General features: G+C 52.5%; 1 protein-coding gene across 1 annotated transcript in view; it reads right to left on the bottom strand.

Moving 5' to 3' along the window:
• Nucleotides 1–16,129, bottom strand: part of LAMB1 (laminin subunit beta 1) — a 44,738-nt gene that overhangs the window by 18,135 nt on the left and 10,474 nt on the right. The window contains 15 exon segments of the mRNA XM_075723827.1: nt 2,845–2,941; nt 3,040–3,257; nt 4,088–4,312; nt 5,280–5,443; nt 5,931–6,162; nt 6,259–6,402; nt 6,562–6,766; nt 7,287–7,410; nt 7,845–7,972; nt 8,800–8,958; nt 11,048–11,183; nt 13,727–13,806; nt 14,793–14,905; nt 15,323–15,502; nt 15,867–16,055. Coding sequence (XP_075579942.1) covers nt 2,845–2,941; nt 3,040–3,257; nt 4,088–4,312; nt 5,280–5,443; nt 5,931–6,162; nt 6,259–6,402; nt 6,562–6,766; nt 7,287–7,410; nt 7,845–7,972; nt 8,800–8,958; nt 11,048–11,183; nt 13,727–13,806; nt 14,793–14,905; nt 15,323–15,502; nt 15,867–16,055 — 2,394 coding nt within the window.

Raw genomic sequence — 16,129 nt, forward strand, 5'->3', positions numbered from 1 at the left:
CTCACAGGGACCTGCACGAGGCCGAGAGAGACGCGCTGGGCTTTTCCCTATCCTCTACACCTCTCCTGTGCTTGTTTCAGGCATTATATTAAATTAAACGAGTAACCGTTGTGCTTTTTTAAAGCATGGGGTAAGCAGTCTCCGAAGACCCAGTCCTACAGACTCTCTGTGGCTGGTGGGAGCGTACCCAGTACCGAGGTGTCAAGATGCTGCCCAAATGTGGGCACCCACCTTAGCTTGCCCCAGCGGTGTGGTCCCAGTGTGATCTCTGGGGCCATGCAGAGAGGAGACATCGGATGACACTTTCTCTCCACTGCAGGGAGCACAGACTGCAAATCAAAACACCCAGACCAAGTGCAAAAACCTGCCTACCCCAACTTCTGCTTCACCATCTCCGATCTTACAAAGATTTCTAGAAAGCAAGTCACAGGCAGCAGCCAGCAATGGTCACTACCATCGATGGGGATGGTGGGGAAGCGTGCCCTGGAGTCTGGTTTCCAGCACAGTGTGCTGGGACCCCGGGGCCACATCCGCAGCTCAGTGCTGCTGCAAGCGCCTGGGAACCCGTGGGAAGCTGCGACCTCCGGCCTGTCCTAGATGAGCCTTTCTGTAGATCTCCACATAGCTGTGTCCAGAGGTTATTTGCAGACACTTGTGTTCACATGACCTCAATTTTTTTTTTTTTTTTTCCAAACTAATTAAAAAATTTGTAAAGGACATCACAGCAACGTGGACAGTACAGTCCCCATTTCTCAGTGGGGGCTTGTGTCTGTTGGTGCCAATAGCCTGAAGACCTCTGGTGAAGAGACCACACTTTACTGTCCCTTGAGCAGAAGCCGCTTGCCCTAGCCAGTGGAGCATCCCACCCTGGAGCCGTCAGGACTGACGTCCACACCTCCGCATCAGCTCGGTGCCCGCAGCAAAGACTGTCCGTCCATACTCACACGGTTCAGAGCTCTCTTGCCATTCCCCATCCAGATCGGTTTGTATTTTCTTCCTGAATGTGGCACAAAATGTGGCCGTTTTGGCTGCTTGGGCCAGCACGAGCATGCCACTGAGGGCAGGTGGAAAACGCCACAGCCAGGAGTCCATGTGTGCCCCTGCAGCTGGAGCCGACGTCTTTGTGACGAATCCCTGTCTCAGTGCCAGCTTCACCCTGGCCACAGGCCATATTTAAGTTATTTTCCAGGGGCATTGCTCTGTAACTCCTTAAACAGCACCGTTTTCCAGTGTGCCTGCAAACCATTTACGACTGAGACCTGCTACCTGCCCACGTGGCAGCTGCACGTCTGCCAGCCTGAACATCACCCCTCCTCTCGCTGGGACTAAATGAGGGCTGAGAAATCGGTTCTCTCTCTGCCGAGGAAGGACAGGAGACAGGGCAGGAGGCACCACCATGCCGGGGAGACTCAGCAGCGCCGCGGGGCTGGATGTGCTCCACGAGCGAGCGTGTGCTTGGAGCCCATCCAGGGCATCGCGCCACAGGCTGCTGCGGCTCAGCCCTGGGCACCAGCTCTCCCCTGCCTGCCACAGAGACCTCCCTGGATGCAATCCTGAAGGAAAATCTGTATTTCCACCTGAGTGAGTCTCCCGTGTCACTTGGGGGCAGAAAGGGTGGCAGGTTGGAAGGAGAGTGTGGAGCTTGCATGGTAAGAACAGGCTCTGAAGAATATATTCTCTCTTTACTTCAGAAATGTTAAAAAGAGGTTTTCACATGCTCAAAAGGCAGCGGAAACTCCATGAGAGGCCAGAAATGCTGGTACACGGCAAAATCCTGCTGATAAGGTATGCTGATGGACTCTACCAATAAACCCTGATGGAGACAGCTGATACCAGCAGACAATCCCTGCCCCCGAGCGGGCAGGGTCAGCGTCCCTCACCACGCCAGAACACACACAGCCTCCCGGAGAAACCCAGTATGTACTCAGGAACCGGGACAATTCCCCAGTCCTTTCATCTGCAGCGTTAACCAAGTAGCTGTGACCTGCCTATCTGGTTAGATAATGGACTCTAAGGTATCTCCATTGTAAGGGATTTATTAAAGACCACAGCAAGCACATTCCTCCCTGCAGGAAAAAATACCTTAATCTACTGCAAACCCTCCTGGCAAAGGCTCCTATTTGAACAGATCAGAGATACAAGTTTGTTCTGGTCTGGACAGTGTTTGAAGTTTCTTTTCCAGCTAACGAACAGACTTGTTTATAATGAAAGGACAGAGAGCATCCAGTTTTCTAAGCAAGCGACTTTATGGCGCTCTGTTTTGCGGCATGTAGCTATGGCTAACCCGCTCTACAGCCTCTGCTAGCTCCTTTATTTTCATCTGAAATATAAGGAAAGTCTCCTACTAAAGCAAAAGCCTTATTTCTTCAGCCTCCCTAACAAGACAGAAGAGGAGACAGGAGTCTTCCACTACATACAAATGAAGGGCAAAGGAAACTCGTTTCCAGACCAATTCTCAAGCCCAAACACTTGTTTTCTTACCACGCTGGTAGCATTGCAACCTAACGGTTAAAGAAGAGTTGGTTTCTACACAGAGATGATTGTTCCTAAATAAGGGTCCCACAAGAAATGAAATAAACCAGGCAAGGGTGGGGCCGGGCTCCTGCCACGCCTCCTGTCCCCAGAGGCACCAAAACCCAGGGAGCAGACCCCGCCATGCCGCCCTCCCTCATTTCCAAGGCTCGTGCGGGCTCTGGCGGGGTCACCAGAGGGGCTGCTCCTGGCAGGGGCGTCCCAGCGCACCAGGGGTGACCGTGTGCCTGGCCACCGGCGTGCCTGGCCACCGGGTCATTTCCAAAAGGAGCAGGCAGGGTGCACCGGAGCGGGCGCCGGGCTGGGACTCACCTTGGCACTCCACGCCTGGGTCGCCCCAGAAGAGCTCCTGGCACTCCCGGCAGGTCCGGCCTCCAAAGCCCCGCATGCACTGGCACTGCCCTGTGAACTGCCAAAAAACAACAAGAGACGCGACCACCTCAGCGGCTCCCCCGGGGCGCTGGAGCAAAGGCCGAGCCGCCGCTGCGTGCCCCGCGCTCCCCTCACCTCGTTGCAGGCGGGCCCGAGGGAGCGTGCGGGGTCGCAGCCGCACGGCTCGCAGCCGGCGCCGCTGGCGAGCCTCCACGTGTCAGGGGCGCAGCGGTCGCAGGTCTGCCCCACCACGTTGGGGAGGCACCGGCACTGCCCCGTGGCCGCCTCGCACCGGCAGCTCTCCGAGCCCTCGCAGTCCTCCCGGACGGTGCCCAGGTAGTTGCAGACGCACTCTGTGGGGGAAAGAGCACGGCGCCTCGACGTCAGCCTGCCCTTTCGTTACCAGACCACCTGGAGCTTGCATTTAATTTATTCTCCAAGTCCCCAGAGGTGTGGGCAGATGCCAGCGCGTCCCCATGCCTGCGGCCAGGCCTGGCTGACCCGACGCTGAATGCCACCCAGCCACCACTCAAGAGCCCTGCTCGCGTCCCAGGCTGGCCACCTCCACGCTTCTGCCCCTGCGCACCAGAGGCGAGAGGAGCCCCCCGTGCAAGCAGCCCAGCCTTCCTCTTCTCCTTTCCTCCCTCTGCACACAACCAAAGGCCAAGGCTGCCCAGCTCCCGTCAGCCAGCTGTGGTGGCAAATCTGCTGGCCACGGGGCTCCGCTCGCCCACCCGGCGACCCAGCCGCCCTGCCAGGCTGTGCGCAGCGCCGAGGGAGAGGAGGGTCTGCCTCCCCGCTGCCCAGTTCAGCAATCTGGGGTGGCTCGCGTCCCTCGCCCCCACTGTCCAGCCACGCTGGTGTAAACAAAAGCCAAACCCACGCCCTGCCACAGGCCATCTCTGGAGAAGAGGGAAACAAAAACCTCTAACAAGAGGGCAAGAAACCCCCCTCCTGCAAAAGCTTCGTCCTTTCAGCACATGTAAATTCTGTCCCTGCTCTCCCAGTCAAAAAGCTAAAGGCTCCCCTCCTGGCCAGGAGCCCCGCTGAGCTGCAGGGCAGCTGCAGGAAGCTCCAGCTGGGGGTAATTAGGTTTCCCCTCCACCCCAAATGCTCCCAGGTAAATTAAAAAGAGCTCAGGCGGCCACTGCCGCCCAGTGACACGGCCGATCTCCCCACTCACTTCTGCAGTCCTGCTGCAGGGCGCTCCCGTAGTAGCCCTGTCTGCAGAGGTGGCAGTTTTCCCCCTCCGTGTGATACAGGCACTTCATGCACGTTCCCGTCTTCTTGTCGCAGGCCTCTGGGTCAGTGGTGTCGATGTTGTTGTTGCACTGGCACGGCTGGCAGGCGCCGCCAACCTCGTCGGGGCTCCCAAAGAAGCCAGACGCACATTCATCACATCGACTGCCTGTTTGAACAAACAGGCACAGCGGGAATTACCATCACGGCTCGCCAGCACGCAGCCCCCTAAACGCCAAGACTGAGGCAAGACAACTGTCGTGGTTTAGCCCCAGCCAGGAACTAAGCACCACGCAGCTGCTCGCTCACTCCCCCTACCCCGATGGGATGGGGGAGAGAATCGGAGGAGTAAGAGTGAGAAACACTCCTGGGTTGAGATAAGAACAGTTTAATAATTGAAAGAAAGTAAAATAGTAATGCTAATAGTAACAGTATAATAATGATAATAATAATAATGATATACAAAGCAAGTGATGCACAATGCAATTGCTCACCACCTGCCGACCGATACCCAGCCAGTTCCCGAGCAGCGATCGCTGCTCCCCGGCCAACCCCCCCCCCCCAGTTTCTATACTGAGCATGACATTACGTGGTATGGAATAGCCCTTTGGGCAGTTTGGATCAACTATTCTGGCTGTGCCCCCTCCCAGTTTCTTGTGCACCTGGCAGAGCATGGGAAGCTGAAAAGTCCTTGACTAGCATAAGCAGTACTCAGGAACAACTGAAAACATCAGCGTGTTATCAACATTCTTCTCCTACTAAATCCAAAACACAGCACTATGCCTGCTACTAGGAAGAAAATTAACTCTATCCCAGCCGAAACCAGGACATGGCGCAGCATGGGGCACGAAGGCACGGTGCTGCAGCCCAGCTGCCAGCACGCTCGTCCCCTCGGCTCCGCTGCTGTCCTGTCCCCTGCTCATCGCCGGTCGTCCCTCGCCACACTGCCGGGGATGAGGTTCATGGTGGTGCCGGCATCGCCTGCACAAGCCGTTCTGCCCTGGCACCTTCCAAGCACTGCCAACCTCCAGCAGCAATGCTGGTGCCGTGGCCACATCCAACACCTCACATGAACATGCCCCTTCCCGCCGGGAGGTTCAGCCCAACCAGCCCCGCTCCACGCACCCGCCAAATACCTATGTATCCCACGCTACAGACACACGTGACTTGCAGTGTGACTGGATCCTGGTAACAGCCGCTGGCAAACTGGCGTCCGCTCTCGGGGCCGTCAGGGCAAGGGCAGGGGCGGCAGTGGTCGCCTGATCCCAGGACGGGGTCTCCGTAGTAGCCAGCCTGGCACCTGCGCAACGGGGTACACAGCATGCAGGGGACCGCAGGCAAACAGGCTGCAGCCTTGCCCTAACTACGCTCAGGTTTTCAACCACCGCAAACAACCAAAGGGCAGAAACATCCTTACAGCTCTCCTGTGCCAGTCATGCTCTGAGCAGCCACAGAGGCAAATTTGTCTGGCTCAGACCAGCACGAGAGCAGGAGAGACACAAGGCTAATGCCTCTCAAGAGGCTTTCAATGGAGGAAGCCTCTCTGAAGCCCCAGGGTCCCGCAACGTGCCCTCTGGCATCTGGGCAGGCACTGCCAGGAGGTGTGAGGCCACGGGCAGGGAAGACGGGGTCCCTGCTCCCATCCTCCTTGGGGACCACCAGCACTGCTCCGGCTCCCAGGGTGCAGGGACTTTCCCCGTGGATTCACACCTGCCCGAGAGGAATGGCTGCGGCACCCATCCTGCCGGGGAGAAGGAGAGGGCCAAGGGAGGGGGCGCGTGCTGTACCTCTCGCAGTTGTGCCCTGCCGTGTGGTCCCGGCAGCTCAGGCACTCGCCGGTGTGGGGGCTGCAGTCGTCGGCGTGGCCATTGCAGTGGCAGGGCTGGCAGCTGGGGAAGCCCCAGAAGCCGGGCAGGCAGCGGTCGCACTGCCGCCCGTACACCCCGGGGAAGCAGTGGCACTGGCCCGTGTCCGCGTTGCAGAAGGCATTGTAAGAGCCTCGGACGTGGCATTCGCATGCTGCAAGGAGAGGGAGAGAGGGGCTGCGTTTCCACAGCAAGCCCTAAACGCAGGGCCCTGACCGCAACACAGCCCAGAGCCAAGTGTTTAACGTACGTCGGCATCCGCTCGGCCCGAACCCAAAGGTGCCAGGGGCGCATCTGTCGCACTGTCTTCCGACGACATTGGGACGACACTGGCACTGTCCTCCGCTGGGGTCACACACCGAACTCAGGGAGCCCTGGGGGTCGCACTGGCATGCTGAGCAGAGAAAAGCATGAGGGGGAGTGAGTACCACAGCGCAGGAGGTGAATTACCTGCCTCACCCCACGCACACGCCCTCCCTGCGCAAGCCACTCTGCCTGCAAGCGCCATCCAGCTTCCAGGCACAGTTTGCCCTACAAGTAGGCGGTTACATACATAACGCGGTCTCGTGTAATAGAGCAGAAATGCTGAATATGATGTTCTTGCAGACATCCGTCATGGGGGTTTTCACAACACTCCTGCTGTTTTCCAGACACCGGTATCTTTGGAAAGTTTCCCAAGCGCTGTTCGTGACCACATCTTCACCTGAGCCTCCCACTGTGAACATGTCCAGCGATTTGCAGTATGGCATGAGAACAAGCTACAAAACAATTTTACAATGACAAAGTGTCACTATTTATAGAGCCTCCGACAAAATTGTGAAAATTCACTATTATCCTACTTCCTATCATCCTTTTTTGGCCAAAAAGCGAACAGCTAGATAGAATTGGGAAGGGAAATGAGAGTATTTCTGCTGGTTTTGGTGGAATAGTTCTGGTATCTACCAAATTCTTACCAAATCTACCAAATTCTATCCACTCAAAAGAAAAAGCTTGACATTCATGACATATATGGCACTCATTAGCCTCCCCAAAGAAACTACAGGTCTGCGGAACTAGCTGCAGTCCTGTAAAATACAACAAAAACAACCCACACACTTTGAGACTGAAGAAACCTACAGTGCTTTACATTGTTCACTTAAAATCTGGCTTCAGCCATAAGCAACAACGTTGTAAAATATTACTTCGGTTTTACACAGACACATCCCAGAGGAGATGCAGACTTTCAGGCTTTTAAATATATTTTTCCACCAGAGCATCCTGAAAATGATTTCGGCTCACAGAGTCAATGAAAGTGTAGGGGCTCTCCGTCTCTGTATCCACCGAGGAGTACTGGGGCAGCTCCAGGCGGATGGTGTAGTTCAGCCCCTTCTCAAAGCAGACGGGCCGTGGGAGAACGACGTATCTGGATTAGGAACAGGAAACAATTCTTAGTTCAAACGTCCACATTTCAGGTGGCCCTATAAAGCAATCGAGATAACGGAAAGCAGCCAAGGCCGGGCAGAACAAAAGCTACGATGTGAAAGAAGCGGTTTGGAGGCTTGTGCAAGCCAGAACCAGAAACGCTTATCGGCAAGGTAAAGAGTCACAGCGATGCTCACTCACAGGCTGTGCAAACACTTGCCCTCTCTTTACTCAGTGAAGAAAACAAATCAAACAATGAGAATAAACTTAAAAGCTTTGAGTCTACAGACACAATGCTAAATACGTTTTTATAACCCACTGGAAATTAAATTTCATTCATTTTCATAGAGGCCACGGCAAACTGAAAACATGATGTTACTCTGTTTCAATTTTTTAAATGTTTTTTCTCCTTTTGGCACATACAGTTATACCAACCTGGAGCCAGGTGACAGCGAGACGACCTGATTATCATCATCAGGAACTGTATTGCCACACCGGCTACCCGTGGGAATCTTGCCTGGGCGTGAGATGCTGATCACAGCTTTTTCCCACTGGTCCGGCAACTGGGGGAAAAAAAAGGCGGATCAGCATCAAGCAACGGCCATAAGCTCCCAGGAGCATCCAGAGCTCAGGTCAGGAAAAGCATGCGCACAGACGGGGTGGTCACTGTGCTTTGGGGAGGATGGGGCTGCAGCTCCAGCATCAATGGGGCATCTACCCACTGCAGGTTTGGGCTGAGACAAGACAAGGTGGGTACCCCTGGGCATCATCCAGCACGACAGCCTCTCTCCCTCCCTCCCAAAAAACCCGACTAGGTGTAGGTGGTCAGCAGTTCCATCTGCGGCACGGCATCAGTGGGGGGGTGGCAACCCCCTCTCCCCCCACCTCTGCGTACTGCACTTGAGTATTTCATTGCAATCAGTTGCTGCCAAGCTCTAGGTAAGGAGCTGGGGGGATTTTTCTCTTTCCCTTCACCCTGAGAATTATCCACAGTCAAAACTGACTGCTTGCAAACTGTTGGCTGCAGGCATTCAACATCCAAGATGGGCAATTTGGCTCCTAAGGCGCATAACAGTGTTTCCACCCATTAGCAGGCCATCTGGCTGATGCCGAATTTATATTCTAATCTGTCTTGACAGGACTTGTCACTTTTTAATTTGCTCATTAAACAGGTGCTGAAACAACACAATAATGAACAAAACTGTAAAGCAAATAATACTAGTAATAGTCAACATCATCTTGGATTTTCACACATCTCAGACATTTAACTGAGCGTCCATCCTTGTCTTTGAGTCCTGATGACTCCCGGAAGCACCGGGCTCCTGTCAGTCGTGCACCGGCACAGCCAGTGCCTGCCAGGAGGCAGCAATGCCCGTACTCACAGACCTACCTGCGGCTCGTAGCGGATCAGAATATCGTACTCCATGGAGTAGGGGATGTTGTCGATGTAGAATTCCAGGTACGCCCCCTCAGGGACCCTTACAAATCCTATACCTGTCCACGACGGTGTGCGGTCCGGCGTGTACTGGCGCTCTATTATGTTTACTCCCTACAAAAACAGGGAACAGAGATTTTAACACCTGTATATTAAATTTGCGAGCCCCATGGGAGTGTGTGAAGTGATCAGTTCTGCTGATGGATCACTTCTGGATTGCAGCATGCATTGTTTGCATCCCAGAGAACATGAATTCCCTTTTAGACGCATGTGCATGCGACATTGTTGCCCTTCTGCTTAACAATACACAAAAAGCAAGAAAGATAAAATAAAACACCACTGCACAACTCTTCATCCATTTCTCTGTTATAGTGGGGAATTAAATTTAAAAACTTGCTGTGAGCAACTAATCCACCAGCCACGACATCTCACTCACCATAAGGACTTTCACCTCATAGTTGTAGCAGTAGGATTTACTGCAGTGGCACATAACTGCTCTATTAACTGCCCAAGCTGAGTGCTAATTACTTCCTGACTACACCAGGCTGCTCCAAACCACTGCTCAGGATAACATTTGAAAAGCAGATCATGGCCATCATGAGTAGGGTGTCACTAAATAACAGAGATCCTAATCATTGATAGATATTTAACAGCCAAAAATTACATTGTCACTCCTTCCAGTCTGAGGTGCCAGGTTTTTATCTGCTACTCCTTATATAAAACAAAGAAGAGGGAAAAGGCAATAGAAAATGCAGTTGTCTGGTGTTCAAACTTCCCGTTTCAAATATATCAGCATCCATGACTAGTTCTCTCCACAGAACAACATCCTGTGCATTCCTAAAGGAAGCTGCTTCAGTAGAGAGAGATAAATGTAAGGAAATGTCTACAAATATACATACCACTTCAGGATGTCCCCCCATGCATTCTCACACTCTTTGAAGAAAGCCTGGCTGTAAGTTATTACCCTTTGGCTTTGCACAACAGGTCAGAGCTCCCCAGAAAGGATGGCAGGCGGGATGTGAGCGAGGGCGTGCAGCTATGGGGAGCACGGGGCCTTGGCACTGCCTGAAAATCCCTGCAACTCTGTGCCACTTCATTTTGTCTTGTGCTGGGCCCCTGCCTGGGAATTCAAGAGTTTTATTCTGCCACCAGATTTGTGAGAAAGCTTTTCAATATTGGCGCTTTTTAAAATGGTTTGTTCTGAAGGTTTCAAAAGGCAAACCTGCAGCACATCCCCCTGCTCTGCTTGGCAAGGTGGGCTTTCACACCGGGCTCCTCCAGCCCCAAGCCTCGGCGAGGCCTGGGGGACCACCTCTCCAGTCGGGCAGACACCAATGCACAAAAAACCCTGTGCCAGCTCACATGCCCTCCGCTGCGGTCCAACTTCTGCTCTGCACTGTCTTCCCTATCTAAGAGCAAAAATCCTCTGCCTTGGCTGATACTGTAAAGTGGCTGCATTTTGCCTGAAATAAATAAATTAGGACCAAATGCCCCAACTGCAGGCAGACAAGGATCTGCTGCTTTAGAGAAACCATCATCTCATCTCCATGACTCCTTGCTGGAGGCAAAAATAATTGACGTAATCATCTAGCTGCTGTTAATAAATTAAAAGCAAGGCTGTGTGGTGGTGAACAGAAAGAGCCAGAGACCCTGATGTACCATGCCAGCGGGCAAAACAAGCTAGAGGCAACCTCACTTACAAAAACAGTTTTTTGCACAATCAACTATGGTTCTAGTCATTAATAAAAGAAATGCTACTGATGTACAGAAACTCCAAAAGCCAAGGCAATGTGCTTAATGAGTGCTTTGTTCCCTCCTGGTTTCAGTGGCACTGAAGAGAAGAGCCAGTGTCGGTGTCCCACCACTCTTGAGATAAGAGGGGAAGGAGAAGTGGCTGCGGTGGGCACGTACATAGTGGGGTACAGAGAGGAACGCTGACAGGAAACAAACTGTACAGTCGTGATCAAAGAAACAGGTTTAAAAAGAAAAATGGCAGTTTCCCCCCTAAATTACTACATTATTTATCGATACTAAGATTGAAGAACTACAGGTTGACGGTTTTCTGATGTAATTCAGCTTTGTGTTTTCCACATTTTAATTGCAAAACGCTCAGGGTATAAAACAGATGCTTCCAACACCCAAATGGTGAAACAACTTTCCCACAGCTGTCCAGACATACCAGCCCACTAAAACCGCTACTCACAGGACCCAAGCTGGCTTCCTCCGCCTCGTAGATGTAATGATCGAGTGAAATGAAGTAATAGCCAGGCTCCACCTGGTTGCACTGACGTCCAAACATGTGGGGCCGGCATTCGCATTGGCCAGATTCATTTGAGCAGCTAAAATGGAAGAACAATGAATTTACAACACATCTTGGCTATGCCGAGACAGAGCTAGAGCTATCTCCGGCTTCGACTTTTTAAGTCACACTGGAGGAGAAGCACTTCTGGACACAGCTGCGTCTAGACATGAGGTGTTCTCAGGCTCTGCAGCTGGACCATCTGCACTGCTAAAATGGCAGCATGGTCCCAGGCGCAGTCTTGGCTCAACCCAACTATCATTCTCCCAAACAACTCCTAGACTCAGGCTGGAAACAAGCATGGGCCAGGGACTATTTTCAGCAGGCAATCCGCATGCGGTTTCCTCTGTTTGGATGGCTAGATGATTATGCTATGGGTGCGTGCGGTTCCCCAGGGCCAGAGAGCAGTCCTGTGAGAGCTTCACTTGCTACCACAGATGTAGCCAAGAGGCATGTTTGTTCTGCAAGCCGAGGGCAGCCTTCGGCTCCAGGCTTGCACACCATGCAAGCAGCGTATCTCTTTGTACGGGCCCAGGCAAAGCAAGAACATGCATGATCCTGCATGCCCCAGGATGTCAAGCTGCTCTCGTATGCTGCAAAGCACATCCTAAGAGGTCGCCCACCAGCTGCTACACACAGGGGAAAACCATAGCTGGCTGCTTTAAAGTGAGACGGACACAGCCAAAGACATGGGACAGACAGAGCCATCGCTGGGGAATGCAGAAGGTCTGTCCAGGGTGACACACAGCAGCTCCACTTCCTTCATATGGAACCATTTTCTTTTCTCAATACAGCTCTATCCCTAAAGTGCCTTTTGGTCATTTTATTGTCCCCAGAGAGCCTGCCCCGCATTATGAAGAACCCTTGGGCAGGGTGTACTTTTGTATGTGCCCAGTCACACTTTTTCATAGGAAGGTTTTTTGGTCCACCAAAAGACACCCCTTTCTTTAAATTCAAGTTGAATTTAGAAACACTTTCCAAAGTCAAACACCTCTGGTTTCCACGGAGAATCTCCAGCCTTGTCAGGCCTGCATTCTAAGAGTAATTTTTAACTGAAATTTTGAAATTGCAGAGATTCACTTAAATGCTCACTTCAAGATGCCAGAAGCTGCCCCAGAAGGGGAGCTGGGAAGTTTCACCTCCGGGAACAGCAATGACTCCACCACCTGGGCTACAGAACAGGGATGAATTTCGGGCGAGGTGTGGCTGCCCCAGGCACTGCATCCCACACCCTGAACTGGAGCCAGGATGCGGCAATTCAGCAGCTGAGGAGAGGAGCCCCAGGGAAGGCGAAGCTCCCCTTTCCCGCCGATGTTAGAGAGCAAAGCTGGGAGCCGGAGCCAGGCTTCATGGCTCTCCTGCGGCCAGAGGAAAGCACAGCTGCTCCCTGCCCGCACCAGGACGCCACAGTACGTCCCCTCCCCACGTGGTTTTGCAATCGCTGGGCTCAGCGCATGGGAAACGGGCTGCAAAGCCTTGCTTGGCGGCGGCTGAGCCATACCCCAAACCTCTGGAAGCAGCTGGACGGGGGAGCTGTTATGAGCTGTGCAGCGTAACCGATCCGCACGCAGCGAGCGAGGACAGAGGAGTAAATAATCATTAACGGCTGCGCCGCTGTCTGCTGAGGGGTAATAATTCACTCGGGAGCGGAAGAGAGACACAGCCCGTGGGACATTCCCATGGTGATCCCTGCTGCAGATGGGGTGTCCGCAGGCTGCAATGACCTACAGGAGCCACACTGGGACCAGTCCCAAACTCCCCCAGTCTGGTCCTGAGGGATCCAGTGGGAAACAGTTTGTCCACCCCCTTGGAAAACTTCTGTGGCTTCAGACAAAAGCAGGATGTTTCAAAGGGTTTGTGGAGGGAAGGAAAAAAAAAGAGAGTGAAGGAACATGCTGCTGTTGAAAAGCCTAGGGTGGGACACACACCTAATGCACAGAAAACTGCTCTGGTCAGAAGAGCGGTCTGGCTACCCAGCACCTCTCCGACTAGACATTTAAGTCAGGACTTTCCATGCTCTTACTGATGGATGCATCTTCAAAACCTATGCTTTCCTCTGAAAAATGTCCACCTCCCCAATGGGCACTTCCAGGCCCACATCCCATAGCTAGGCAGCTAGCGTGCTTCCCCTAGCACTGGTGGACAGACAGACTGACAGACCAAAGGGCCAGTTTGGGAGGAAACCAAGAGCCAGCCTGAATTCCCATGTCACTGCCCGTCCTGCTTTGATCCTGTGACAGCAAAGCTTTGACATGGACCACACGCAGGGTTATGGCCAATGCAGAGCTCAACCCACAGCTGGCTCCTACCCTGGCTGACCAAAGGCAGAGCTACACTAAAAACAGTTTTATGTGTTCATCTGCACCAGTGGCACAAACGGAGGCTGCTCAGCACAGAAAAGACACGGATGCCTCTGTCACCGCTTGCTGCAATCCAGACCTGCCACTTTCTGCACACTGGAGCAGAAACACGGTCCCAAACATCCCCCTCCAGAGCACACTGAGCCCTGGATGGTGTGGTTGCAAACAAAGTGAAACTTGCTGGGGTGAATGGTTACAGGAGAGTAACCGGGCTGAGACTCACTTGTTGTTCAACGCTCCTCCCTGGTCGCAGTCGCATGGCCGACATCCATCCATGTCGTTGCTCAGGCCCCAGTGCTCAGGCTGCGGGAGGAAACATCATCGGCGCTGTAACCCAGTGCCGATTTAACCCCGTCTACCCCATTTTGTAATACTCAGCATAAGCCACCCCAGACTGCCCCCCCAAACCATGAATCCTGCTCCCCTGGTTGTGGGGTTAGACCCACAACCACCAACACAACCTCCTTGCCTGCTCTCTTCCACCTTGTTGACCATCTCAGAGGCTTGAGAAAAACACCACATCTCTCCACCTAGTTTTAAAAGCAAGATTCAGGACCCCAGCTCAGAGGCCTCACTCCTACTGCACCATTTACACCACTTTGCGCTCCCGACCCACAAAGGGCTTGGAAAATCACAGTCCAGCACATCACACCGCAGCAGAGAGCAACGTGTAGGGCGGCAGGGCTTTGCATGGGGCATTACCCTTGCAGGGCTGCTACTTCCAACTTGCTCGGCAGGCAGGCAGACAGATTTGTTTAGCTTTTCCATGTAGTCCACTGTCAGATAAGAGAGCTTGTCAGTGTTTATACAAACACATCCAGTTATCTGACAGTGTGTTTCTATAACACTCCAGCACACATAACACTATATGGAAATGTATGTATACCAAATAATCCTTGCCTAAAATAATGGCCTGCATAGAAAGCAATTTTTTTGGTAACACTGCTTCTCTGACCATTTTGTCTTTCACCCCAGCGAGGGGTCCAGCAGAACTGCCCCTGATCCCTCATTTTCACAGAGCAACTGCAACAGGTATCCTAATGGCTCACTCCTTATGGTCCCAGGAATTAATTTCTGGATGCTCTTGTCTGCCTTGGCGTGCCTCCCAGCTCCCTGTACCACAGTGTGCTTCACGGCTCCTGACATCCCGAGGTGCCCGCTCCAGCCTGAACGCCGGGTGCCTGCTCGCAGGCAGTCAGAGATGGCACCAGCACCTTGCTCTGTGCTTTCTGCATGCCAGCCTTCCTCACACCAGCATATTCTCATTTATTTTACGGTAAGCTGCTTACCAGGCAGTGATTGCACTGCTTTCCTGTCACCAGGCGCTTACAATAGCAGTTTCCTGTCTCCGAATCACAAGGATTCCCCCCGGGATGGGTACCCAGAGGATTACACGCGCAAGCTAGATTGGGAAATACAAGTAGGCAGGTCAAAACACAGGACTGTAGATACATTTTAGACAGTTCCCAATGTAAATATTTACATTAAAGCTTCCCCTAAATTCCCCAAGACAGAGATTAATTGCACACTTTGCCCACCACCCATCCCAGTAAAACTTCCCTGGCTTAAAGACTTAAAATTAAAAACAAATAAGGAGGATTCTGCTATTTCCACTGAAAGCACAAGGAGGATCAGCTGGGGAACTGAGTTTTAAGGGTGGGTGGACTCCAAGCTACAGCAAATCTGCAAGAATGTTTTTCCTTTAGCAAAAACATGAAACAAAGGGAAAAAAAAAAAGCCACAAACCAACTTCTCCCAGCTCTAGTAGCTCCTCAAAGAGCTTTTGATCACACATAAAGGAACGTATGTTTTTACTCACACTGACAACCAGCTGGGTCATCGGCACTCAGGCCATAGAAACCTTCTTTGCAGAGGTCACAGCGCTCCCCTTCAACAAATAATTTACAACGGCATTGTCCAGCAATGAGGCCAGTGGAGAAATCGGTGTAGCGATCACAGATGCCACCATTTTGGGAGCCAGCTGGGTCACAGTTGCAAGCTAAGAAGGAAGAATCACACGTGGTTTATTAACTGCTACAGAAGAAAAGGCCAAGTCCCACACTGAATTACGTAATCTCAGCTGCTGTGTAGAAAGAGTGTATCATTCCTGCAAGTATTAGACATGACATGGGCTGAACATGTAATGACCAGATAAATTTCCAGATTCTCAAAAAGAAAACAAAACCCAGCCAGGCTCGCTCAAGAGCTCCAAGACAACCACCTTCCCTCAAGGACCTTGTTCAGGAGCACAGCATTAGCCAAAAGAAGGCCAGTAAATCCTAAATCCTCCAGGGAAAGCCCTTGGGGGGCCACAGCCAGGATGCCATGGCCATTCCCACCAAAAGGAGTGGGGCTGCACTTACGCTCACAGACGTCGGGGTCCCGCAGATCTCTCTCTGGGTGCTGGAAGTAGAATGGCTTGCACTGCTCACAGTTGCGCCCTATGGTGTTGTGCTGGCAGTCATCACACACTCCCCCACTGGTGTTCCCCGTCGTCACGTACACAGCCATGTCAAAGTGGCACTGGCTGGAGTGGCCATTGCAGTTGCACTCTGTGACAAAGACAGAGAGCAAAGTAAGAGTCTGGTCCCAGGGGAGATGCAAGTTTGCAGGAAAGACACACCAA

The sequence above is a fragment of the Pelecanus crispus genome, chromosome 1 (assembly GCF_030463565.1).
Source record: "Pelecanus crispus isolate bPelCri1 chromosome 1, bPelCri1.pri, whole genome shotgun sequence".
In the NCBI taxonomy this organism is placed as follows: Eukaryota; Metazoa; Chordata; class Aves; order Pelecaniformes; family Pelecanidae; genus Pelecanus; species Pelecanus crispus.